At 37.6% G+C, this 26,259-nt stretch overlaps 2 protein-coding genes across 3 annotated transcripts in view; both read right to left on the reverse strand.

The window, feature by feature from the left end:
• The window catches only part of phyhiplb (phytanoyl-CoA 2-hydroxylase interacting protein-like b), a 41,266-nt gene extending 34,886 nt beyond the window's left edge, over positions 1-6,380 (reverse strand). The window contains exon 1 of the mRNA XM_077206140.1: positions 6,065-6,380. Within this exon, the coding sequence (XP_077062255.1) occupies positions 6,065-6,170 (106 nt within the window). The 5' untranslated portion in view covers positions 6,171-6,380. The remainder of the gene's footprint in view (positions 1-6,064) is intronic.
• A 16,014-nt stretch (positions 6,381-22,394) lies between these two features.
• The window catches only part of bicc1 (BicC family RNA binding protein 1), a 116,712-nt gene continuing 112,847 nt past the window's right edge, over positions 22,395-26,259 (reverse strand). For both annotated transcript variants that reach the window (XM_077206018.1, XM_077206019.1), the window contains exon 21: positions 22,395-25,493. In XM_077206018.1, the coding sequence (XP_077062133.1) occupies positions 25,363-25,493 (131 nt within the window). In that variant the 3' untranslated portion in view covers positions 22,395-25,362. The remainder of the gene's footprint in view (positions 25,494-26,259) is intronic.

Consider the following 26,259-nt stretch of genomic DNA (forward strand, 5'->3'; position numbering starts at 1 on the left):
CAATTGGTTGATGAAACTTTGATTTAAAATTAAGATACAATTTATACAAAACGAAATTCACTTTAAATAAAGTCTTTCTACAAAACAAAACTTGAAATCAAGTGGCCAAAATCATTTCAGTCTTGAAACAGATCACAATAGTCATATGCATGATTTAATATGAAGCGTCCATAACGGTCACGTCCGTAACGCATTATTATGGTTGTTCAGAGCAAAGTAGTGAGATGAATTGTCTATCCTAATAAGCATAAACATAATTTAGCTTTGTAAATAAAGTTTCAAGTTATTTGCATTTATTATTGTCATATTAAATAAACTAAACCTTTAAAACGTTATGGACGTGACAGTGCACTGAAGCGTCAAGACCTCTTTATTATAGCCCTTATAAATTCAACAGGCAGTGCTGTTATGACCAAATTAGTATATGTATTTCTCAGGCATGCCTCCATCTTTCTGCAAAATGCTTACTGTTAAAATAAAGTTTAAAAGGGGGGTCTTTGATACCTTTTTTTGAAAGCATGAAATATGGCTGGTTGAAAATGTAATTTAAGCATTGTTGCTCACCTCATATCTGGTGGATAAACAAGGCAATTTTCTTAAAATTTTTGTTAAAGCACATTAATACAGTATATTACAGACCTAAATGGACAACTTAAAAAGGGTTTTGTTCTTTTGGTTAAAACTTTATTTTTTCATGGTAAAGATGACCTTTGCATGGAATTGCCCTAGTGTGATAGGATGCCACCTTTGCAATAAGTCAGTTCATGAAATATCATCTCTGTTATACACTATATTGCCAAAAGTATTGGGACACCCCTCCAAATCATTAGAATTCAGGTTTTCCAATCACTTCCATGGCCACAGTTGTGTAAAATCAAGCACTAGGCATGCAGACTGCTTCTACAAACGTTTGTAAAAGAATGGGTGATAGGTTGCCACCTGTGCAATAAGTCCATTCATGAAATTATATCAACTATAAGAAAGTGGAAGAAATTGGGAACCACAGCAACTCAGCTACAAAGTGGTAGGAGCGTAAAATCACAGAGCGGGGTCAACGCATGCCAACTTTCTGCAGAGTCAATAGCTACAGACCTCCAAAGTTCGTGTGCCCTTTAGATTAGCCAAAGTCCTTTTAGGCAAGTCATGCCACTCGGCCGCCATCTTAGCAACGCCTCCGGGCAGCTATTTCGGACTAACAAGACCAGGCTCCTATCTAAATTAATTGGCAGAGAGTCAGAACTGCACTTTCACTGGTCACCAGGACATAAAAACTGTATAGAAACAGCAGTAAAATATGATAAAAATCGATGAAAAACTTTGATGACTTTGCCCCAAAGTAAGGTTTAAAATGCCTTTTTCCCCACAGGTTATACTTTTACCTCGCACGCGCAAGGGTTCTCTCCCTCTCTGTCGTGCGCGCGCTACATGGTTTGAATCACAGTATGTGCGCGCTCTCGCTCGCTAGCTCTAGATTCGGGGAGATTTGAACTAATTTGCGGGCATCAGGGAGCCGCTATCAATATAGGAAACTCCCGGAACTTCCGGGAGACTTAGGATGTCTGATATTACACAACTCACACATACACTGCATATCAAATCTGCCGCCATTTCAAACAGTAACGTATTTTCCGCTGTCGCAAACCTTAACTGTGCGCATGCGTCAGTGGAACCAGACGATAGGCTTAAATGTTTCCCGGCTTGACTGTTAAAAGCAGACGATTGGCTTTCCAGTGGGAGGTGCGGGACATGTGCATACAACCGCCATCTTTGGCGTTACGGGTTTTCCCTACATAGTTGTATTGAGGATTGAGGAAGTGGCATGTCTCTATTGAAATTGCCTCTGGATTAGCTCAAGAACAGCGCGTAGAGAGTTTCATAGAATGAATTCCTGTGCATGTAAAGGCTGACGTCCCAAAACTTTTGGCAATATAGTGTATATTCCACGGTCAACTGTAAGTGATATTGTGGAAAGAGGAAGGGTTTAGGGACAGCAGCAATTCAGCTACAAATGAAAGACATCATAAAGTCACAGAGTGGGGTCATCGAGTGTTGAGGCACATTGCGCGTAAAATTTGCCAACGCTCTGCTGGTTCCATAGCTGAAGAGTTCCAAACTACCAATTTGGACATTGCGAACTAGGCCTTCTCGTCCAACATCAGTGTCTGACCTCACAAATGCTCTGCTGGATGAATGGGCAAAATTCCCACAGAAACACTCCAAAATCTTGTGAAAAGCCTTCCCAGAAGAGTGGAAGCTGTTATAGCTGCAAAGGGGGGGGGGGGGGGGGGGCAACTCCATATTACTGTCTATGTATGTAGAATGCAATGTCATTAAAGTCCCTGTTGGTGTAATGGCAGGTGTTTTAATACTTATGTCCATATATTATATTTAGATGTAATGAAAAAGATGTAATGTTTACACTCAGCTGACACTTATTTAAACAGCATTATTGTCTCTAGGAGCATGTTCAGCTGAGAATAGGCTAATAATCATGAATCAGCTCCATTATTTGTCTGATCTAGATCTGCTTTGTTGTAGTTTTGCTGTGCTATGTGCACAGTGGACACAATTAGCAAATTGATGGCCATGTTAAATAGTTTCTTTCACTAGCAGGCGGGCTTGGCAGATGGTGGCCCCTGTTCCGGAGCCAGTCCCCCATGCACAGCTGGCCAAAGCTGTATATTCAGACAGGGGTAGTGAGTTAGCACTGACAGGCTCCTGTAGGCCTTACACAAAGGACTACCCATCTGAGGCCTGCCCCGAGGGGGAAGAAACGCCCCCCTTTAATGCATGCTTATCAAGGAGTCCCGCAGCACGTCTCGGCTCGTCCATTTTTTAATCTTTTCACAAATGAATGCCTGTCCTTAGAGTATTCTGTGGTTCAGAAGCAAAAGCTTCCTTTGAGTGCATCTGCAGTTTCACAATGATTACATAATGGAAATATGGGCTCATTCCTACTGAATCTAAAGGAGAAGCTTATCATATTGGCACCAAGCATTAACAAGAAGGTCATAAATTGTTTTGAATATAATGAACATTCTCAGTCATTCTTAGGAAATTGGTGCTATTTGTTTCAAAATGACTGAATTAACAGGATACTGACTTTATTTAATTGTTTGATAGATGCATAATGTATGTTTAGTGCGTAATGCAGTTTTTTTTATATTTGTTTTCCAATTTGCATAATCCCATTCATTAGCATTTTAATGGGTTGTAGGAAAAAAGACTAATTCTACCTTCATTTTGCTTTTGATGAGAATTCAGTATTCTTTTAATGTCAGTTATTTTTTCTAAAATGCTTTATTTTTTTTGGCACAAACGAAAAGATAAATATACATATTACACTTTAAGAAATAAATCTATAGAAAAAAAATCCACACATAAAATTAGCAGTACATATCCAGTCAAGTTTCTAATATGGGTAAAACAAAAACATTTATGAAAAAAATTGATACAGAAATTAAAATGAAATGCTGGTCTTTATTATTTATGACTTTTCTTGCTATCATAATATTTGCTAGCTAAGGATGTTTCTTTTAACTGATCTTATACCCTGTAACACTCAACACTAAAACATTTTTAATAGAACAGGTTTTGCATCAAATATGTTGGAAGAGAAATGTCATTAGTTATTATATTATTTTTCATAATAATGTGTAATTAATTCAAATAAATGTTGAAAATAAGTGAAAACACCAGAGATTACCAAGGAATCTGAAATGATAAGTATATAAATGTAAACTCTTACTGTGATGGGGTTGAAATAACGTAGTGCTTTGGGTTTTGTGTTTGGCTTAGGGTTATGAACGAAAAATAAATCGGTAAGCAAGGCTGAAACCACATATTTAGTATTATGGGTAATAGTTTATTAATAATCAGACATTGAAAACCCCATATTTGTTTAACACTGATCTGAATAATGAAGGGAATCATTCCCTTATGTGGTCCCATATCTATTGCAGTTATAGCCATGATCCTGGGCAATGAAAACAGCATTAATCTTTTCCAATGAATTATTATTTCCCTTAAAATTTACAACCTAAAGTTGAATTAAGTTTACTTCATGACTTGGTTACCCTTTCCTCTAATCTCTGACACAGATGTCCATTATTATTCAAACACAAATGGAGAGAGGAGGTGTTGGAGTGTTTATGGCACGCTGAGAAGTATAAAACAGGGTACAGATGGGTCGGAACAGAACGCACCCATTGTGACTCAGTCATGTTCATCATATCATCGTCATGTTCCTTCTTGGCCCACATCTGCGCACATTTTTGTTCAACCTCCATTAACCAATCAGATTAGAGTGATTACAGTGATTCTGTCAACATATCTATAGTGCAAATAGTAGCATCTGTGATATAACGGCACATTTGAAAAGCTTGGCAATGTCCGTAAGAACGATATTTGATAAAGTCTTTTAATACAATAGAAACGAAATCAATAGTCGTGTGTCCACACCGATTATATCACTCAAAGGACTGTGACAGCATCGATGCCACACTGGACCGTGTCAATAAGAACGTTCTCTCTTTGTTTGCCTCTCTCTGTCTTGTGACAGCATGGCTGAAGGGACTTCGAGTTCCTCTGCACAGTGCTGGTACAGAATACAAAACAGAGCTCTTAGGAAATTTCGATCAGCTCCCACAAAGAATGTTCTTTTCTTCAGCGCTGAGAGACTGATGCTAAACAAGTCCCCAGAAATCTGTCGATTTTATATAATGGATATAATAACCTCTTGTTTCTTGCATTTGTACGGATTATTAGTGGTTAACTGATTAGGATTTTTTCTGAATTTAACTTTTTTATTCTTTTTCTGATTTAAACAGAAAATCTACATTATCTTTACTTTGTGAACTCGACACATCTGTCAGTTCTAGTTATGTATTCGACTTATGTGACAAATGTCAAAATAACCAGATATTGGAAAATTAATTGACTTGGCCAACAAACAAAAAAAAATCAGTTGAATATGAAATACAAAATATTCTGCTATTATGATACAGAAGGAACAAAAAAATGCTCTTGTGCTTTAATATGACATGCTTTGTATTTTATTATTACATTCCTTAGCTAATATGTTATATTTACATACACTGCTTTTCCAGAGCAGAAAAAAGGCAAGAGAGCTTTTTCTGGAAAATCAATGACTAGGCATGCCTAGAAAACGCACGCACTGGGATACACCCATGTAAACCCTGTCCATAACCATTAATTGTGAACTTACAATTGTAGTAGACATTCGCATATATAAAAATGTACAGCACAGTGTCACCTAGATGAATCAGCATATTCAGAGTGTGGGTTGACTAAGAATTTTGCTTACGGTGTGAGTGAATTGCTCAGTGGTCGTATAGCCAGATGCATGCAGCTGCAATCCGGTATTGTTTCAGTATTGTGAGCGCGCAATGGCCGTGTCCATGGTGCTGAACGTTACCCGAGCATCATACTGAAACATGCACTCAAGTGCAAGGAATATTAATGCTCAGAGAACATGCATCTTTCAATGGCCCAAAGGAATATAATACATTTCAAAATCCATGCGCCTCAGGAAATATGTGATTTATTCATCGTTTACAAAGAAATTCAGGACTTGTCTTGAAAGCTTAAATACAATGCTATCTTAAAAGAAAATCCAGAATAACTAGGTAAACTCGGGCGCAAATCTCTAGTAGCCTATGTATCAGTCTTATAATGCAAGTGCCCAAAGAACAATCATCAAAACTGTATTTTATTTTATTTTTTTGCATTTCAGCACGTGAGTTCTGTGATTGTATTTGCGTGTATTAAAATGACATCTCCAAGTGAAAGCTCGAATGCAATGACACACCAAACCAGATCCAGCCAAATGACAGAATAGCTGAGCAACCTCACGCACTCTCAGACCTGTAGTAGGTATGCACCAGGATCTTTAAAAGCAAGCGCCTTAAATACATTTGCATTTTGTATTTTGCATGCATTTAAATATTTCCCCGTCTAGAAAGCTCAACTGTCACTGCTCCTCCACTCCAGTTCGCTTGTCTGAAATAATGGGGGAGAATTGAACAAAAGCAACACTTCTTACCTTCTCTCCCACAAAGCTGGATGGCGTCCAGACTGAGATTCTTTATCATGTCCTCACACGGGCTCGTGGGGCTGCTGACACTGTGTCCCACGCGTGGAACTTCCATCGTTGAGCTTCTAATGAAGAATATTCCGTCAGTGAGAGTGACTGCAGTGCCGCAGGACAGATATCCACTCACTCCGCGCTCTCTGTCTCTCGCGGGTTTCCACAGTGTGCTGCTGATGATGAGGGCTACGTCAGCACATCGTCACGGCCGCTCCATCAGAGCTGATCTCTCCTGCGACACCACTGTCAAGGGCAAAGAGCAGTTTGCTTCTCTCCAGTGACGTGTTCTACTGTAATTACACTCCCATATTTATATTTATATAGTCACTTTCACTGGTGTCTTCGTTACAGCCAGGCCTACTGTATACTACTGTATAGTTTTTATATTTCTGTCAACTTTCACTTTTACTTCACTATAAATAAAATGTATAATTTTACTCCAATACATTTCCCCGAAGCATATTCGTTACTACAAAATGAAGTCGGAAGAAAAGACTGCACGCTAGCAAGTTTGACGATTCAGTGGTCTGGTACTTTGCGCATGTGCAAACAAGTACGGCTGTACGAGAGCGGCCTCTAGAGGCGAAATAAAAACCATCACTCGTGGAGTTTGTTTTGATAAGTGAGACTGCGCGCTGAAAGAGAACGAAAGAACGAAAAAGAACTTCACCGCGAGTATATCGGGGCATAAACGTGTGCACGAGTGCAAGCATGAGCTATAAGTTGCTGGCTGCAGTTCACTTAATGGCCACTGGTATCGCTAATAACAAGGGGTTTCTAAATATACTCCTGGCGAACGCGCAAAAGTTTGTTTTTGTTCTTCGCTTAGATGTAAAAAGAAGTTTGAAATACGTGAGTGTGAGTGGTTAGGTACTGTTAGATTTGCACCAGCTCTGCAATTCAGCTCTCAAGTAAAGTCACATCTTGTTTATTAATACAGCACCTTATACAATAGATTGCTTTAAAGCAGCAGCTTTACAGTATTAAATGTGCAGTATGCTGCTGAAAAGTGGATCTCATCGAACTGAGCACCAAAACACACTTGAAGCCAATCAACAGCAAGGGGCGGATACACTCTTGATAGGGGAGGAGAGATATTAGCAGAACAAGGGAGATGGCAGAAAGGAAAATACAAAAGAGGAATATCCAAGGGGAATCTAGCTTTAAAAAAGAAGGATTAAGATCAGGCAAGAGGTAGGATCCGCGTTAATATCGAATAAACTTTCCAGCACTGGAGAGACCATAAATGTGCAATAGGTGATCTGGGAAATGATAACTTTAGCCTGGTATCATTGAAAGCAAACGATCCCACCCTCCTTCAAATCGCTGTCCAAAGCCACGCCTCCTCAAGTGAAACACATAAATGCATACAGACCAGAAGCGACACGACCAGAGACAAAGTTATTGGATTACATCATGTACATGTATCATTCACCGGTGAGAAAACTTTACAGTACAGAGAGTAACAGTACTACAATAACTAACGCAGAAAACTTAAAAAAAAGTAATTATATGCAGTAAGTTTCCGGTTGTGTAGCTACCGAAACGTGTCAGTGTGTAATAATATTACTTGCACGACAGGGTTTCCACGATGAGAGTCTGCTTGGCGCCGATGAAGATATATAGATTGTAGATCCTTTGCCAGTGCCACTTGTTGTCGGTTCACAAGGAAAGTTAGGTTGTTGCTGTTTGCCTGCCATTTTCGCTCTGTCTACACAGTGTACGTGAAACGCCCTGATGACGTATGATGTCTGTGTGAACAGGCTGTGCAGTGGTATGCAAATACACGTTGACTGATAGAGAACACATGCTATCATTTCATTCGGACCGAATTAAATGATTGAACATACATTTTATGGTCCTACGCCTTCCACAGATGATATGTTTATAAAAATACATTTAGGTCGCTTAACATAGTGATTTCTATCAGGATATGAGGAGACTTTCAGTAGAGGATGACACGGGAGTGGATTCACTCCTATAGAAAGAAATCTTGTCCCGTCCCACTCCCAGACCAAAGTTTAAAAAATAATCCCATCCCATCCCGCTCCTGGTAAATTGACTCCCAATCCCATCCCGCTCCTGTTTAAACTGACTACCGCTCCTGTACCGCTCCCATATACGGCAATTTTCGCTTGATGAACGAAGCGATGCTTGCCTGATTCTTTCCCGAATTTGCCTTGCAAGTGTGCTTTTTCAGACCGCTCGTCCCTGAATCACTTGCGTACTTGACTAAGACTAAGCATGTCTTACAAGCAGCGTACATTGTGCTATCACCGTCACATTCTACTCTCATAAACTTAATTAATATTTCAGACTTTAAGACCAGTTCTGTGAACTTAATAGACATGTCATTACTTCTGACTTTGCGCTGTAAATCATTTTTTGCCACATCGACTTCTCCGCGGCTGTTAGCTCCCTCCATCACTGCTCTTTGAATTTCGGCGGTAAGCCGTGACAAAAAGCACTGATGGCTTCTGGGACGGCTGGGTCGTGTAGTTATTCTTTAATTGCGTTACATTGTAGGCGTATTAAAAGGAAACTACAAAATGATGCATTTACTTTTTTCTTTTTTTGTCGTCTTTGCTATTGGTTGATTCCCGCTCCCGTCTGCTCCCGTTAACCATTTATCCTGTACCGTCCAAATCCCGTGATTGATAGCAAAGATGACTCCCATCCTGCAGGAATCCCACGGGAATCCCGTGACCCGTGGGATTCCCGAAAAAATGTCAGCCTCTAACTTTCAGCCAGCGTAACAAAAACATTTTTTGTAGACAATCACCTATTGCACCTTTAAGGAGCAGGAAAGCCTGAAAATGGACACAGAGGTTGCTTTGTTTCTTCTTGATACGTGAGTAATGTTGGTTTTGCTGTGTTTCACAGAACTAAGATAGGCTGTCTTTTGCTTGAATAAACAATCTTTGCTTGTTTGTTCATTTGCATTATTATTATAATAAGCCTGGAAAGTCAAATTGATGACATCATACCCTCGGGCGGCAGGCACAGCCCCAGACAGCAGCAATAGTGTCGGCCCAGATCCAGCTCACATCCGGTACGCGTGAAATCCACATGTACAGTACCAGATGTGGCCCGGATCTGGGCCGACACCATGCTGCTGTCTGGGGCAGGTTCCGGCATAGTCATTGACTGTGTTGGATAGTGTGTATGTTAATGTGGGTGCGGAGGCAACAAGTTAGGGGTGTGATCCTTTTGGGAAGGTGCTTGTTTGTTTTGGTGATTTCAAATATCAACAGCGTTTACCAGAAATCGCTTACTGCACCTTTAAATACGAGTGTCTCTTTCAAGTAGAATCACAACTTCAGTTTCTACTATAAAGCTGATCTCCAGTGCATTCATGTTTTTACTCATGGATGTCTACTCCCTAAACTAACTACGCTTTGGCCTGATTTTGTTCGAAATGCCGTCACCAGTTCGTTCTTCGATTTCTCTTGAAGTATATCGGGGTCTTACTTTTTAAAAAAAGTATATTATTTCTGTAATAATAAGTACTCTTTTTAAAAGTATGGTAAAAAGTATGGAAACTAAAAATCAGTACTCTTAGAGCATTGCTTGACACATCAGAACCGAGGACCATGAATAATTGTTGTAGCTATCCAGAATGTTGTATATTTGTCAATTATCGTTTAAACTAAGACCAAAATGAATACTTGTCAAGCCAAATGCATAGCAAATTTCACTCCTGTACAAGAGATGGTGCTGATTTTCTCTGCACCTTTCTTAGGACTGTCAACACGAATGCTTTAACACATGGAATTAGCTAACTAGTTAGAGCCATTAACCAATATCCTCATATTTTATTGATTGGTCCAATTTTATCTCTGGGTGAAACATAATGCTAATTTCACAGATACTGCCAATAGAGCTTAAGTATTAGTTCATTCGGTTCTACATTACAGGGATAGTATACCCAAAACCCCAAAATTCTGTTATCATCTACTCACCCTTATGATGTTTCAAGCCTGTAATGTAATGTGTAACATAATCTCAAACTGGAATCTAATACTGGAAGTATTATCCAAGTGTTATCTTATGAACCTAGTGGAAAGCTACAAGTGTTTATTCTTCTCCTGGGCACACGGTGAACTTAGAGCGGATTAACAGTGAATGAAAAGTGAATTAAATGTTTTGTTATGTAAGAAGATTACAGCCCGTCTGCTTTCTTGTTGTCCGTATTCCGGTACACTTTGTCAACCAAATAAGTTTCACTCATGTAAAGGAGAGGATAAACGTCAGGATTTTCTATACTTCTCTCTTAATAGGTGAAATCTATAGTTGTATTATATAATGAAGGTAGTGAAATAAACACTAACTGGGGAATGTCCAAATGATTTGTGTATAGGTTGAATTTACATTAAAAGATGATGCACAATAGATGGTGTTACTGTATGGTGAACGTGATTTCACCAAGTACCACATGTTCTGGAACAACTTTCAGATCAACCAATCAGATTTGAGGAACAAGTTTACAATTTATGTCAAGTTTAGGCTTAGAACCAGGGTAAGGTGCTTCAACATCAGTGTTATTCACCTATCATTTCCCTCTGATTTTTGGGACAGGAATGTTATTCCAGGATCAACAAAATATGTTGATCCAGGAACATGTCTTACTTGGCAAATCACGGTGACCGTTACGGTATTGCATTCAAAGTATACATTTTTATCAGTCGCCTACAGTATGTCTTAAAATTAAAGGTTCCAAAAGGGGGGTTTCACAGCGATGCCATATAAGTACCATTTTTGATTCCAGAAAGAACCTTTCAGTGAATAGTTCTTAAAATAACAATTTTTTGAAAGTGTGAAGAACATTTTAAAAACATAAAGAACAGTTTTCCACCATATAAGAACCTTTTCTGGAATGGAGGGGTTCCGTGGGTTTTAAAGATTCTTCATGGACACAGAGATACCAATAAAGAACCTTTATTTTTTAAAAATGTGGGATTCAAACCCTTTCTAGCAATCAGTTGAGAAACACGAAATTAAACTTTAGAACAAAAATGCAAATAACTGAGACTTCTACATACAAATGCAGTTTAATGCTACACTAATACAGCTTAAAAAAAATATTTTTCAGATTACAGCTTCAATGCGTAATTCCCGACTCTACTATGATGAGGAAACTATCAGTAAGCAATTCGTAGGTTGATTCCCCTCAAAAGTGTAACACTGTGTCTCTGTGTCACTTTCAAAACATTTGGTGTTTCTGAAAATGCATGATGTTTATTTGAGCCCGTTCTCATCCTTTGGCGGCATATGTGACGACATATGACAAAACGGCGAAATACTACGCACATGGCACCCTTTAGCGTGAATATAACACGCGAACCCAAGGCGTCATAAAGTTGACTGGCATCCTTTAGCGTGAATATGAGACGCAGACCCTACCCCACACCTAAACCTACCCATCACAGTGCGTGTTATATTGACGATAAAGGGTGCCATGTGCGTAGTATTTCGCCGTTTTGTCATATGGCGTCACATATGACGCCAAAGGATGAGAATGAGTTATTTATTTAGTATGAATGTGTGTAGTTTGAATGAAATTCGGACGTAGGCTACTATATCCACCATGCTGTCACTGTCATGTGACCTATGGCATCAGTTGTGTTACTTCAATGACATTTACAAATCCTCTCCTGTGGCCTCATAGTAAACTTAAGAATCTTGCCGACTGTTTTATGAAAACAATGAATTCAAACACAATTCACATACTGTTTTTTTGCCTACTATATAGTATGGAAGTAGACATATTTGGACACAACTATTATTTGTTTAAGCACCCTGCCTAACCTTGGCTCAACCAATGGCATGAGTTCGGGGCGGGACTATCTGTTTGTCCAACCAATGGAAGAAAGAGGGAGTATCCGAGATGCTTGTTTAAAAACAATAATTTTTGCAATTTACCTTGGTGATGTATGGAAGCTTGTTTCTGCCACAGAATAAAACATTTTAAAAGATGATTGTGACTTTTTGTGTACATTTCACAATTCTGACTTTATTTCTCGCGATTACGAGTTTACGAGCTTGTCCAATTCTAAGAAAAACTATTACTGACTTTTTTCCTCAGAACTGTGAGTTTATATCATGCCACTTGCGTGTTGTAAAGTCAGAATTGCGAGATATAAACATGCAATTCTGAGAAAAAATGTCAGAATCGCGAGTTTATTTCTCACAATTGCGACTTTATCTTTTTATTATCTATTATGTAATATTGTATCTATATATTCTATTCTTTATATCTAAACAAGCTTCCATAGTGATGCTTGTGCCAAAGAAATTATGTACTTCTACTGTGATTTATAATGTTTTATCCTGCTTAAATTTCTTTGCTCTGTTCATTCTAATTCTGCTTGTAACTGTCCTTGAATTTGCTATCATATCACTTTAAATATTCATTCTGACACCTAAAGCTAAATCATTATATATGTGCCTCTAGGAACAGTATAGTAAATCAATCTTGTCCTTGGAGCTGACCTCGAAAGTGGTGGCAATATAAAGATATGAGCATTTTAGCCTGAAAGCATGAGGTTTAGGAATGCTTTCAGTGTTCAAATTTCTAGCTGTGCCCATAAAGCTTGAAATAAATCATTCACATGGTTAAGTAGTTCAATAGACTGTGCAATATGATGTCGGGATTAAGCAAAGTCACACGGTTGATTAGTCACACTAGACGCTTTTGATTCAGATCATACAGAAGAATACACATCTTAACATGTATTTCTGCTGCCAAGAGGTGAAGCAGGAACAGTGTGTGGTGATGTAAAGCGACTGGAGATATAGTAGAGTCGTGATCAACCCCTGAGAGGGCAGATAATCCAGTACCCCCAACCTGCTAACCATTAATAATCTGCCGGTAGGATCCTACCCCCAGCCGAGAACCCAACACACCCATCCCCCTCTTCCATCCCTCTATCCATACCTCTCCCTCTGTTTGTCCATTCTCAAAAATAAAGGCTGCACGGTGCACCACCAAAACAAATTACATTTGATTTTCAACAATACATTTTTATTAGTCAGAAAAAAAGTCATATTTTACATTGCACAACACGGTTATGGCCCTCGAATGTGATTGGTTGAGGGGTGTTTCAGAAGTGCTGATATTGCAACACAGGTATTTTTTGCAAAATTGTTATTCTGTATTTTTCATTTCACACAAATTGATAGATACCAAGTTTCTGAACAAGTAAAAACTATTTTTTTTTTTTTTTTTTTTTTTTACTACAATTGTCCTTCAGGTCACATATCTTTTTGCTGTGAATTTTTTTTTATATTGTTAGTAATATTTCAAGATGAACATTTTCTGGACTGAGACATCTAGGTTTACCTGATTATCCACCCATATATATATATATATATATATATATATATATATATATATATATATATATTAGGAAAAATGTATAGTGTTATAATGTATAGTATGTCACACATATCATACAATCATCATTGTATTTTATTGCATTACATGTTTTGCCTCCACAATAAAACTACAGAACTTTTATCCTAAGCATTTATATATCATCTTACTAAGATATTTTATTGTGAGATCAGTAGCAACAAGGGGTGTAACAATATATTGTGTCACAATATATTGCAATACAAAAATGCAACAATATGTTTTGTGGATAGTTCACCCAAAATAAAATTACTGTGAGAAATGTTTTTTTTTTTAGTGTCAGTACTAACCTAAACTACTATATATATAGCGTTAAATATAATGTATAATAATGCAATGGGGGAATATTTGTGGGTCCTGATAATGCCAAATGTCTTATGTTACCAGTAAAAATTGACCTACATTATTTTAAATATTTCTAGTCAGTGAAATAGTGCAAGCGTATTCATCTAAAATAATTCTGTATTTTCAGCTTCAGAATCATCAATATTTGTATTGTGGTGTCACTATTGTCCTGTGCAGTTACCAGCACCAAGTCCAAGCCTATTCATGTACACCCACAATGTAATATCAAATTTACCATTTTAATCAACATTACATTTTAGATAATCTTTTATAATATGTCTTGGAGTATCGCAGTAATATCGTATCGTGAGTTTAGAATCGTGATATGTATCGAATCGTGACGTGAGGGTATTGTAACACTCCTAGTGGCAACTGATATTTATATGCATTTTATGAAAGTATTCTGCTATAAAGATCATCCCACTGATTTACATTTAAAGCTCAGAATTTCATCATCAAATAACAATATCTGCACCAAACTGCATATTTTTGCTCAGTTTGGGGTGTTTTTCCTCATCTCAGTATAACATGTATGTAAGTATGAAGTATAGTATGAAGCTCTATTGAAATGATTTTCTTCTGGTCACAGCTAAAATAAAGCTAAATATCCCCTCTTGTTTCTTGTAGAGTATTCCCAATGCTGTATCTTCATTTACTGCCAAATGTGAGGGGAAGATGACAGATGGCAAGACTTTATTATTATATGGAGGAAAGAAACAACCACATGGAGCGACAGAGCCAGATATAGTAACAAAACAGCCTGGATGTGTAACAGCGATGTAATGAGGATCAGAGAGGTTGAAATGAGGTGTGCACACATACTCACATGACTATGATGAAGAGCAGTGATTATATGAGACAGAGCTCTAATGTAATCTCTGCTGCAGTGAGGGGGTTGTGTTGCACACAGAGGACACACACACATGCATTTCTGACCTACTCTTTCCTGCCGTACAGTTACACAGCAATAAATGTGCTGAGGGGTCTTGCTGAAGCATGCTAGCACTTACAGTGATAGGCTCACAGCACACACTGACATATGCCATGGGTTTATATTTGAATCATGGGGTGGGATGCATTCCAACACTTCTTTAACTGACCCGGTCATTTATCATTCTAAACAAAACCATGACATGCTGGCCCTTTATAGGATTAGTTTACTCTAAAATGAAAATTAAGTCATCATCTACTCTCCCATGGTGTTGTTTATGGTGTTGGACCGCAAATGAGAATAGTGAATAGTGACCAGCATCAAGTTTATTTATTTTTTTTATTTTTTTTAAGGTGCAAATGTATCACAGAATAGTCCCATTTGACACGTATAATATATTCCAAGTGTTTTGGGGGTATACAATAGGGTTTGGTAAAAAACAAACAAATGAAAATCCTAACCTTGGCCGTTAGTCTTCTGTGCACTTCATCATGAGACTCTAACAGCGTCACAGTTCACACCGACTCACCCAGACAAAGCACACGTAATGAGAAATCAAGAGAATAAAAACCTGACATGAAATACAAACCATGTGATTTCTTCTCTAAAGGTGTATTCTTCTCTGTAGTTGTGTTACATGTTGCGTTTTTATTTATCTTGATTTCTCGCAACTTGTTTGGTACTTCTGAACGAGTCATAGAGAACAGCTGCTGTAATAGAGTCTCATTCAACACGGAAGATCAAAGGCATGGTCAGGATTTTCGTTAAATAATACATTACATTTCTTGTATAAACCGTACATACGTCATGTGTTGCATGGGACCATTCTGTGATACTTCTACGTCTTTTTTTAATGCTGGTCGCTATTAACCCTAATGTTACTTAAGGACAACAGAATGTGTTAAAGGGACCATCAAAATAAAGTGAAACCTAAAATTCTCCTTTCGTGGTCCGAAAAAGAAGAACGGCATACAACACAGGGCGAGTAAATGATGACTTCACTTTCATTTTTAGGGTGAACTGTCCCTTTAAGTGCATTGCTCATCTAATCAAAACTGCTCATGTCTTATAGTTTGGTATTTCCTCATGCTGGCATGAACTTCACATACTAATAATCTTCTCCAGCATGATTTGAGAATGTTTAGGGCAAGAACATTTGACAATCTGTACTAAGTGTTCATATGATCAGTGTTACTAATTTGCTTATATAAAATATACATTAATTCAAATAAAATACAACCAGAGTGAGCCCAAGTAGGCTTAGACTGTCGTTAAGGCCCTGGAGCTCCAGACTTCCAGAGCTCCACAGTGGTGGAAATTAAACTCTGTCCCCAGCCAGAGTCAACATAATACAACATTTCCAAGCATTTTGAGAGCCGGTTCGGAGCCGGCGCCTACTCGTGAACCAGTTCTTTGAGTTTCGACAGGACTACATTGTGTTTCTGCAACTGTTTCTCCTGGCTTTGCGGTCAGAAAAGATATTTAGAACACATCAAAATCCGCCCCCAGCCCCCGACGTAAGCACGACGTGGTAAAAGAACGGTTCTAGTCCAGCAAAGAGTTGGTGCCGCTTTGGAACCAGTTTTCCTGGCCGAGAACCGGTTCTTTGGCTGTCGAAACACAAAGAACTGGTTCGCGAGTAGGCACCGGCTCCGAACCGGCTCTCAAAACGCTTCAAAATGGTGGAAAAGGGGTAACCAGCATCAGTTCAGAACCAGTTCTTTTTTGGTGGAAAAGTGGGCCTCACAATAATCTAATGTGGCCCTGGAGCTCAGCTCTCAAAGCATCCAAAAACCAATTCAAGACTTCCAGGCAGCAGGCCGTTATTCCAGTCATGCTCAGGGACGGTGCATCTTGCATGGGATGCAGTTTTACAAAAACCAGGCAGTCAATTCCTGGAGGTTTCATACTTCCAGAGCTCCACCATGGTGGAAACTGAACTCATTACTCATTATAAAACGGTAAATAAAAAAAGATAGTTTTAAATATTTGAAAGTATACTAAAATAACTTGGTATCACTTTACAATAATACTGTAACAAATATATTGGTCATTGTTAGTTAATGCATTAACTAATGTTAACTGATGGGACCTTATTGTAAAGCATTACCTTGAATTTTTTTGTTAGCTTATTTTCAAGTTTGAAAAAAAAAATATCGATGTGGTCTACATACAATCTTTTGAACATTTCCTGAGCTTTTAACCAAGTGAAAATACATATATTATGAAAATAATTATATTTTTATTTTATGCACATTTTTAAGTGGGACATGTTGTAATATTATATGAGGTAAGTTGTTACAATGGAAACCTGACATTTAGCCCATTATAGGCTATATTAATGGAAAAATAGTGTAGTTAGATGTGTTATGATGTGCATAACCTTATTGTTAGCCAACAAATCTTGTATTGAATTCAATAAGACTACAATCCAAATTTATACAATGGAATGTACAAAATTACAACAGTGATAATGTTGTAAAATGTAGTAAATCTGATTTAAGGTTTTGTTCTATACGTTTGAAACTAACATATACAGTAAAATCACTGCTAAAACAAACATCTGTGTCACATGAATTTTCACTTAATACCTTACACAGTACCTAGTAAGATACAGCCTTGTGACAACTAACCCCGGTCTAATCGGAAACCTCTTAAATTTACATTTTCTAAAAAAAAAAAAATTCACAAAGCTTTAAATTATTTGCTTACATTAGGACTTTACCATCACCAGTAATGACTAGTAAAGCACAATTGATTACAGCTTGTGCCTAGTTATTTTACTGACATTTAAAGTCTGTAGCCTATTATATGTGGCAAAATTGATCAGGACAAGAAATAAAAGTGTGTGTCTGAGTGACTGTGGAGATCAGCGGACAGCAGTTTTAGGTGTGTTGCGTAACGGGAAGTATTTCACACTGATTGTACATCCAAAAACAGATCAGCTCACCTCATACGACCTGTCTTCAGTCAGCATATGAAGGTCACGTCAGATGAGGTGAAATGTTTCAGCTGGTTCTCTATTGATGTTTAAATCTAATATGGTGGTTTGAGGTTTAATACTGGTAAGGGATGTACCAAGGCTTCTGAATGTAAATAAGGTGCATGCAGAATGCAAAACAGAGGCAAAACACATGTGAGATGATGGTACAGGCAGGTGAAGTCATGGATGAGATCCAAGTATATCACTTATAAAATGTTGCTGAGACTTAATTTTTTTAGAAGGTATTTTGAAAATGTCTCTTTTTTTGTCCACATAATAAAAGTCAATATGGACAATGATCAACCTCCATTGCAGGGGCAAAACCAATTGAAACATTCTTCTTTGTTCTTAGTTTCTTTTTAATTTGTGAGAAATGGACCTTATGAACAAACTAATGGTAAAATCATTCCACATCCTGCTTCCAAAGCAAGGGTTAGTTAGATTGCTTTTGCATTTCTACAAAACCTAGTGTTAACAATAAACATGTTTATAAAAATGATGTTTGAAACCAGTCAAGCATGAGTGTTTAAATATTTCACAATGACTGTAAATTATTTAAGCTTCTTTGTCAGTGCAACATGTGTTTAGACAATACATAATAATAATAAAATAATATATTTACTTCTGACACTATTCAACCTAAAAGGAAAACTTATTTGCAAATGCAGATAATTAATAAACATAAAAGTAGTGGTTGAAAGTCAAGTTTGAGCAAATTCATTCCTTAGCGCCCCCTGTTGGAGAACAAACAAACAACAATGCATTTCCATTGGAAGATGCATAAAACACACAACTGTCAAGAAATTATGCTGAAGAAAATAACAAATTCTGGACCTAATATAAATTAATTTATTCTCTATTATTATGTGACCCCCCCCCCCCCCCCCCCCGAAAAAAAAACGATCCAAGTAATCTGAATTAATTATTAATCATTTAAATAATTTACATTTACATTCAATTCCACTAGAATATTTTCCCAAAAAATTTTAAACAAAAATTCATTGATAATTGGTATATTAAACTTTAATGTTAATTTAATTATCTAAATATTTTTATTATTAACATAAATTCGCACTTCAGAAAATGGGTGCAACAGCTTATTTCTCCTAAATATTACTGCAAACAGTATGCAAAAGCCTTTAGATTTCAACTGCGGAGTTTTAATATTTGGATTGATAATCTGATTAGACAGCACATAGACATCCATTTTATATAGAGGATCTTCAAATTCTCCTCATCCTAAAAGAGTATAGTGACATTGGTCACTATAAATCGAGACTAGAAAATAATGGAAACAATTTATTTTGCTTAATATGAGTACACACATTCTAAATGAATAAATAACTCCCTTTCCTGTTTTGTTGTGGTGAAATAGACACATTTCATCCTCCCAATAACCCTCCCAATAACCCCTCTCTTCACATTGTATCCATAATCCAGACAATGTGGAGAGATTCAAAAGCTGGAATGTGAGCTTGCCAGAGGAAAATGAGAATTTTTTCCCCCTCTTGTTCCAGCCGCAAGCTGTCCTGTTCCATTTCCAATCCAGGCCCGATTTACAGTATGTGCAGAGATAATCCTGAAAAAAACACAATCTAGCAAACTATCAAAACAGTTACACCCAGTTCTCAGACTATACTTTTGTTTTTTACAGATTCACATCTGCATAAAACAGATAAAATTAACATACATTTCCCCAAAGTCTATATGTGTGTGTGTGTGTGTGTGTGTGTGTGAGAGAGAGAGCAAAGGATTTCAGTGAGATCACTGACATATTTGTGACATACTGTAATCAGGCAGAGCCGCATAAGCTCTGGTATGACTGGGTGTGGTTCATCTCAAAACACGTTTTACGCCGTGTTTTATGCCCGGTACACTTTTTATGATTTTTGACTGTCCCAGATGTAAGATGACCAATTGTGGGGATTTCTGTGGTCGTGGCTTCTAAAGAGAGGTTCAAAGACGGCCGTTGTCAAGGTCTTGCGACCAAAGATAGCCTGTGCTAATTTTAGGACAGTGTCAGAAATGTATCATGATCATGCAATTTTTATCAGTTTTATTTCGATATTCATGTCACAATATAACATGTGACTACATGAAAAGAGCTTTTTCTGTTATAAAAACACAGATTTGTGAGCATTAAGGGAACTGAAGGTCTCAGAATAAACACGAAACACACGTGATCATTGTCATGCTGTGAATCTGGCCTATTGTGGAATATTTGTGTCGTCATCAGAGCTTGTGCTGAGTCAGCCATCTGCTCTCGAATCGCTCTCACAGTACTTTGATGCCATACGTCACAGCGATGTGGCGTCAGCGCTGTCCCAAAACAGAAACAATTTCTAACTGGCATGCACTGCTTCAAGTCAGCCGCCGATCGGCCGCTGATGACGTTTTATTCTTCTATACTAACTTTCATGTGTCATCATCGTACAATTTACATAAATGGAATGAGAGGTAGAGTTTTGTGTTATAAGCACACCGGTGATAGAAAACCCCATGTTTCTGAATAACAGATCCTAGTGATGACATGTAGATGGAGAAGAGAAGTGGTCCAAGTACTGAGCCCTGAGGCACCCCAGTAGCTAGATACTGCCTTAGACACCTCAACCCTCCACGACACCCTGAAGGACCTACCTGAGAAGTAAGACTTGAAACATTGGAGTGTGGTTCCTGAGATGCCCTTCATCTTGACGACTGACAGGTGGGTCTGGTGATAAACTGTGTCAAAAGCAGCAGACAGATCCAGCAAGATGAGTATTGAGGATTTGGAAGCTGCTCTTGCCAGTCTCAGAGCTTAAATAATCGAGAGCTGGGCAGGCTCAATTGAGTGGCTGCTTTTGAAACCAGACTGAAGGTTGTCCAGGAGGTTGTTCTATACAAGAAAGGTAGAGACTTGGTCGAAAACATCTCGTTCACGTGTTTTTGTGATAGCAGACTAATGCAGTTATTATAGAGAGAGAGAGATTAAGCGTGTGAGTGTCTCTCAACAGTGTTTGGCACCAGCGACTAATAGCGAAACTGTAAGTGTGTCTGTTCAAAGGACAGCGCAATTATTACCTCACTGTTAAGAAATGGCAAGTAGCTTTGTTGAACAACTAAAATTGTTAAACTATTTTACTGATAAAATTGTCAGATCAGAGCTGACACCAGGTTTCTGTGCGAGTGTGTTTCAACTGTATGTGAGTGTTTGAGCGGGAGAGAGTATATGAAGAGTTCAGATGCAAAAGCCTCTAAGTGCCATTTCAAATTTTCTTCTAGAATGATAATTTTTTATCAAGCTTGTATATTTAAGTTCAGTAATTTCACATAAATGGCAATGAAGATTACCTATTTATTGTCATTTAAGTGAAATTACTGAACTTTAATATACAAGCTTGATAAAAATTATCATTCTAGAAGAAAATTTGAAATGGCACTTAGAGGCTTTTGCATCTGAACTCTTCATATGCTGTTCGTACATAATAAAATGTAATTTTTTGGCAAAAAATATGAAAATAATTTGTCGTTTTCATCGTTTACTATATTTATTTGCTTGGTCAGTGTCGTCATGGATTTTGGTTCTATTTATGTTGAAGGCTGTAAACCTTTGACCTTTGAAATAACTGAAATCATTTGGCAAAGTGATATGGAACTATAATGCAGTCAAGACTTGCATGTAACTACTGTAGCTGTGCGTTGCCCTGAAAATAATTGCACACCTTAGAAAGTTCGTCAACCAATCAGATTCAAGCATTCAATAGCCCTGTAGTATAAGACAATGATAATCTCAGGTACTGATCATGTGTTTCATTTAATGTTAAAAGAATTTGATGTGAATGTAACGAGTAGGACCTGAGAGGTAAAATTGGTGTCGTGATCTGGATGGGAGTGAGGTTTAGGGGGGGTGAGTGTAACAGAGGCCAGCTAGTAAGAGATGTGCAGGTAAAACCTCACTCCCCTGATCTCAAGAGGCGCTCTAGCGGCTAACACTACAGACTGCGGTCTTAAGCCTCCTTGTTAGAGCGCCTACCTCCTACTCTAGAGACCCTAGTTTGAGGCCCGCACAGAGCGTATGTAGGACCTGAGGGGTTTCATGAGTTTGACTATCATTTTGCGTGACCCTAAAAGCGACGATGGAAATTCACCTCATTGAAAATAAATGAAAGGAAACAAGTATTTTCAAACTGTTAACTCAGTGAACAAACAAGTGTATTCTATGACAACTATTGTATCAGCCACTCAGTGTGTATTTTTAATAATGTTAAAATGGTGTTGATGAATTTGATTGTAGCCTATAGTTATCTATTTTGCTGCTAGTGCAGTGCGCTAGAAGAGAGAGCCCTCCCACATACTTTTCTGATTGGCTGTGATTTTTGATTGATTCTGTCGTGTCTTGAATTCGTTTGGCGTCTGGAGTGGACAGATACATTTCGTGTTGCTGGATTCTTATTGCATCACGTCTGGTTAACGCTACTGCCACTACATCTACTTTAGTCAGACATTCACAGATGTTCATGCCACTAACAAGGGAAATGAATTCTTATGTAATATGTATGCATTTTTAAATACACAAAGCTAGACGTCAGACCCAAATGTCATGAGGATCATACTAATGGTGGAATAGCCAACATAAAATGGAAAAGCTTTATTCTTTCATAACAACTCCAACTTATAAAGACCATCCAGCAATACCACATTTATGGCAATTATACAAATTTATGACCATCGTCATAGAACATTACATGGAGTATATTACAAAATCTGCGCCAAGCTCACAGAAAAGTCAATCCCAAGGCACTGGCCAACTAACGTACATTTGGAAGAATACTGGTTAATGTGCTTCACTGCTCTGTACATTTGTGCACATGATGTATGTAACTTCATAACCCAGAGGTTACGCATTTGACTTTGGTCAAAAATACTCAAAAACGTGCTGGCCATGTGAAGGCCATGTCAGAAAATTAAGAAGTCCCTTATTTTTCCCTCTTAGGGAGAGAACAAAACAATTCTACAAATGAATTACAATCGCTCTCTCACTAAAACAGCATTTGATGCATATAAAAGGCACTAATCTAAGATATATCAAACTAGCAATTTACTGAAAACAAAGTCTATACAATTAATTCGCTTTAAAAACAAAACAAAACAAAAACAAGGAACAACCAATAAAACGCAAAAGCGTATGTGCTTAAACGGAAACATTTAAACCTAAAATGGCAAAGTGATTCTTTGCATAGTCTGTTGCATTTTATTATTACTAATAATATTTTAGGCTACACAGAGAGCTATTGTTTCACTCATTTGTCAGTCTCAATTTGATTAAAAAAACATTACAAACCATTACACAAATTGATTGATTGGTTGATTGCTACTGTCTGTAAATTATCAAAGCAAACTACTTAAAAAAAGTCTATAAACAATCATAATAAGACAATACACAAAATACAAACTTAAATAGTACCTTTATCACGAGGTACAAATTCAATGTACTTATGAGCTAAATGGAAGTCCTAATTATATACCATACATGTAAAGATAAAGCAATGCACTGCGAGATTGCTCTGTAAGTGGTACTTCCCAGTAAAACTCTGTACCTTTGAGAGATCGATAGTCTTCGATTACTTTGGAAAAGTTGTCAGTGCAAGACAAAAGGCACTTGGTGGTATCAATACTTCGGAGTACATCTGGCAACATTCACAGCTTTAGATATAGTCAGAATTGAAAGACGTGCTTTGGAAATATCCGAAGAATGCGGGAATACAAAAAGTGCGTTGGGATAGCGTAACAATGGTGAGAAAAGATAGAAGTAATCAAATGGTGTAGGAAGCCTAGAGCTCAAGCAAGCAGCACAGACTTTGGTCGCGTGCAGGAGAAAAGCAGTGGATTAAACCATGGTTGGCTCGGAGAAGAATTCCAAGTGCGGTCAGTGAAGACTTGTGGTCTGTGGCGTTCAGGAAGGTGGTTGAAACAGAGCTGGTGTGATTTGCACTTCTGTCAGAGGCTAAAGGGAGGCACTATTTAGAGAGCGGCCGGCTATAAGCTCTAAAGCCAACAGCTAAAGGTATAGCTGATCTAAAAAATGTAATTCTGCATGAGTTCTTTCTTCTGCAAAAACACAAAAGATATTTTGTCCATTCAATGAAGATCTAAAGTTGTATAGAGTGAGAAAGTTGGGTTCTGGTAGTAAAAACCCATTGGGATTTTTCATTGGGAAATTCATTTTTATAATAACTTATAGACTGTTAAAGGTTGTTAATCAATGGTATATGCTTTTGCTGAAGCATCTGTTTGCATTATTTTAAACATTTTTAAATAATCATAATTAATAGATGATTTTCATGGAACTACACTACCCATCATACTGTGTAGAAAAGTCCACCAATCAGTTGTGACGAGCAAATCATGCTAAAAGATCTCTTTAGCACCAGCCCACTTCACGAAGCACCGTCAGTCAAATCAGTCTCCCTAAAATATATAATTATTTGAACATGTAGGCATATTTTGGTTATAAATATAATCAACAGCATTAAATCGTTTTTTATTTGATTATGTCATTCGCAATGCATGTGCAGTTCTTTACTTCACTAAAGCCGTTAAGCACACAGTCTTGTACCTTTGTCTTTTTGGTAAATTTTCAAACACTGGACTAAAATCAAAGTTTGTAATGTTGTGATTCAACTTGTAGCTGGTTGTTTTCTCTTTAGCGAAGAATGTTTTAAAAAATCCCTATGGGAGAAATGAATGAAAAAAAATACTTTTGGAGCCAGCGCCATTGAAAAAGTGAGGAGGCATTAATGCGCTCTATTGACTATCATTGTATGGCCAAAAACAGCTGAAACATTCTTTAAAATGTCTTCTTTTGTTTTCCATTGAAGAACGAAAGTCATACAGGAAATTATTTTCCTTTTTTGCGAACTATCCCCTTAAGAGTAAACAACTTATAAGTTCAGAAAAAAATATATATAGACAATGTACAATGGACCTTAGTTAGGGTAGACGTCATATTTCATTTGACCTGAATGAAAACAAGCATGTGAGGGATATACGATCACTCCATTTTATTTGTGTTGAATGCGTCTACTCTGACTAAGGTCCATTAGTAATTCCACCAGCAACAGGCTGGTGATTTCACTGTGGTGCAGCCCGTGGGATGAGATAAGATTCCCATATGGATAATTTGTGCAGATCACTTTGGCTTGATATCCATTTAAGTGCTTTAAGTAAGATCCAAGCGTATCTAGTCAGGCGAATCTGTCCATACTTAAAGCATTTAGCATTTTTTAAAGTGCAAAGAATTAGTATGGCGAAGCCTAAGACAAGCATATAAATAAAAATTTACCTGCTCCATATACAAGCACAGTGCAGGAGCTCCAATGTTCCTTCACAACATTTCCTTCATTTTAACACGAGTACCATATTGCATAATGTACCATACTGCATATAATATTCAACAGGTCTTTGACCCTTAACCTCTGTTTCATGGACATTGTTTATTTGGCACAGTTTCAGAAGATCCGGGTTTTGGTCCAGTACTTTATGTCAGGTTGGGAATGGGAATTTGTGCAGTTCAGGCTGTGCGTTGATGCATTGGCATGGGCTCACCAGCGCCCGCTCACACTGGCAATGTCTGTGTGGAATTGGCGTGGCAGTCGACCGCTGGCGCCCCCTTCCAGGAACGAGGAGCGGATGTTGGGCGGCTCAAAGAGCTTCCTTCGGTTCTTGTTCAGCTCTGTCAAAACAAAAAGAGGGCTTACATATTCATTGTTTACACTGCATACATGCAAGTTAAAGTGACGATGAAGCAGAAGAAGTAGAGACAGATATTTTTTGTATTATGAAGTACATCAAAATTTTACGGATTATCGAAAAAGAAACCAATGTAGGGCAGAAACTTGGTTCTATGCATCGGAATGTTGACAACCAGTAAGAAGTCTTACTGGAAGATCCAGTCAAAACATTTTTTTTTAAACAAAACATGCAAAGATGAATCATTCACAATAAGATCTATAACATGCAAGTAAAGTAGACAGGGTGAATTTCCATTTAATGCAGACTTCAACATCACAGAAACACTGAGGCACTGCCGAAAAACTGAACTTGCTATATAGGCAGATGGTTCAATCACAAATAAGACTGTCTAAGATAAGGAAAAGGAATAATTTTTTGAATATCCAGTTTAAGACACATATGCCAAGTTCGGTAAGACTTTATTTTACAGTGTCCTTGTTACATATGTTACATGTACTTAACATAGTAATAACAGTAAATTATGCATAATTACATGCAACTAACCCTCAACCAAATCCTAATCCTACCATAACCCTATAGTAAATACATGAAGTTGCTTAATATTACTCAGTACTTACAGTGTAATTATGTGTTTAACAATGACACCTTAAAATAAAGTGTAACCCCAAGTTCTTACATGTAATGTTTATAATTATGTTTGAGTCAAAGGGTTTTTGAAAAACTTTTAAATATTTTAACTATATTTA

This window comes from Siphateles boraxobius, unplaced genomic scaffold (genome assembly GCF_051911475.1).
Source record: "Siphateles boraxobius isolate OS27281-9 unplaced genomic scaffold, OSU_SipBor_1 55, whole genome shotgun sequence".
Taxonomy (NCBI): Eukaryota; Metazoa; Chordata; class Actinopteri; order Cypriniformes; family Leuciscidae; genus Siphateles; species Siphateles boraxobius.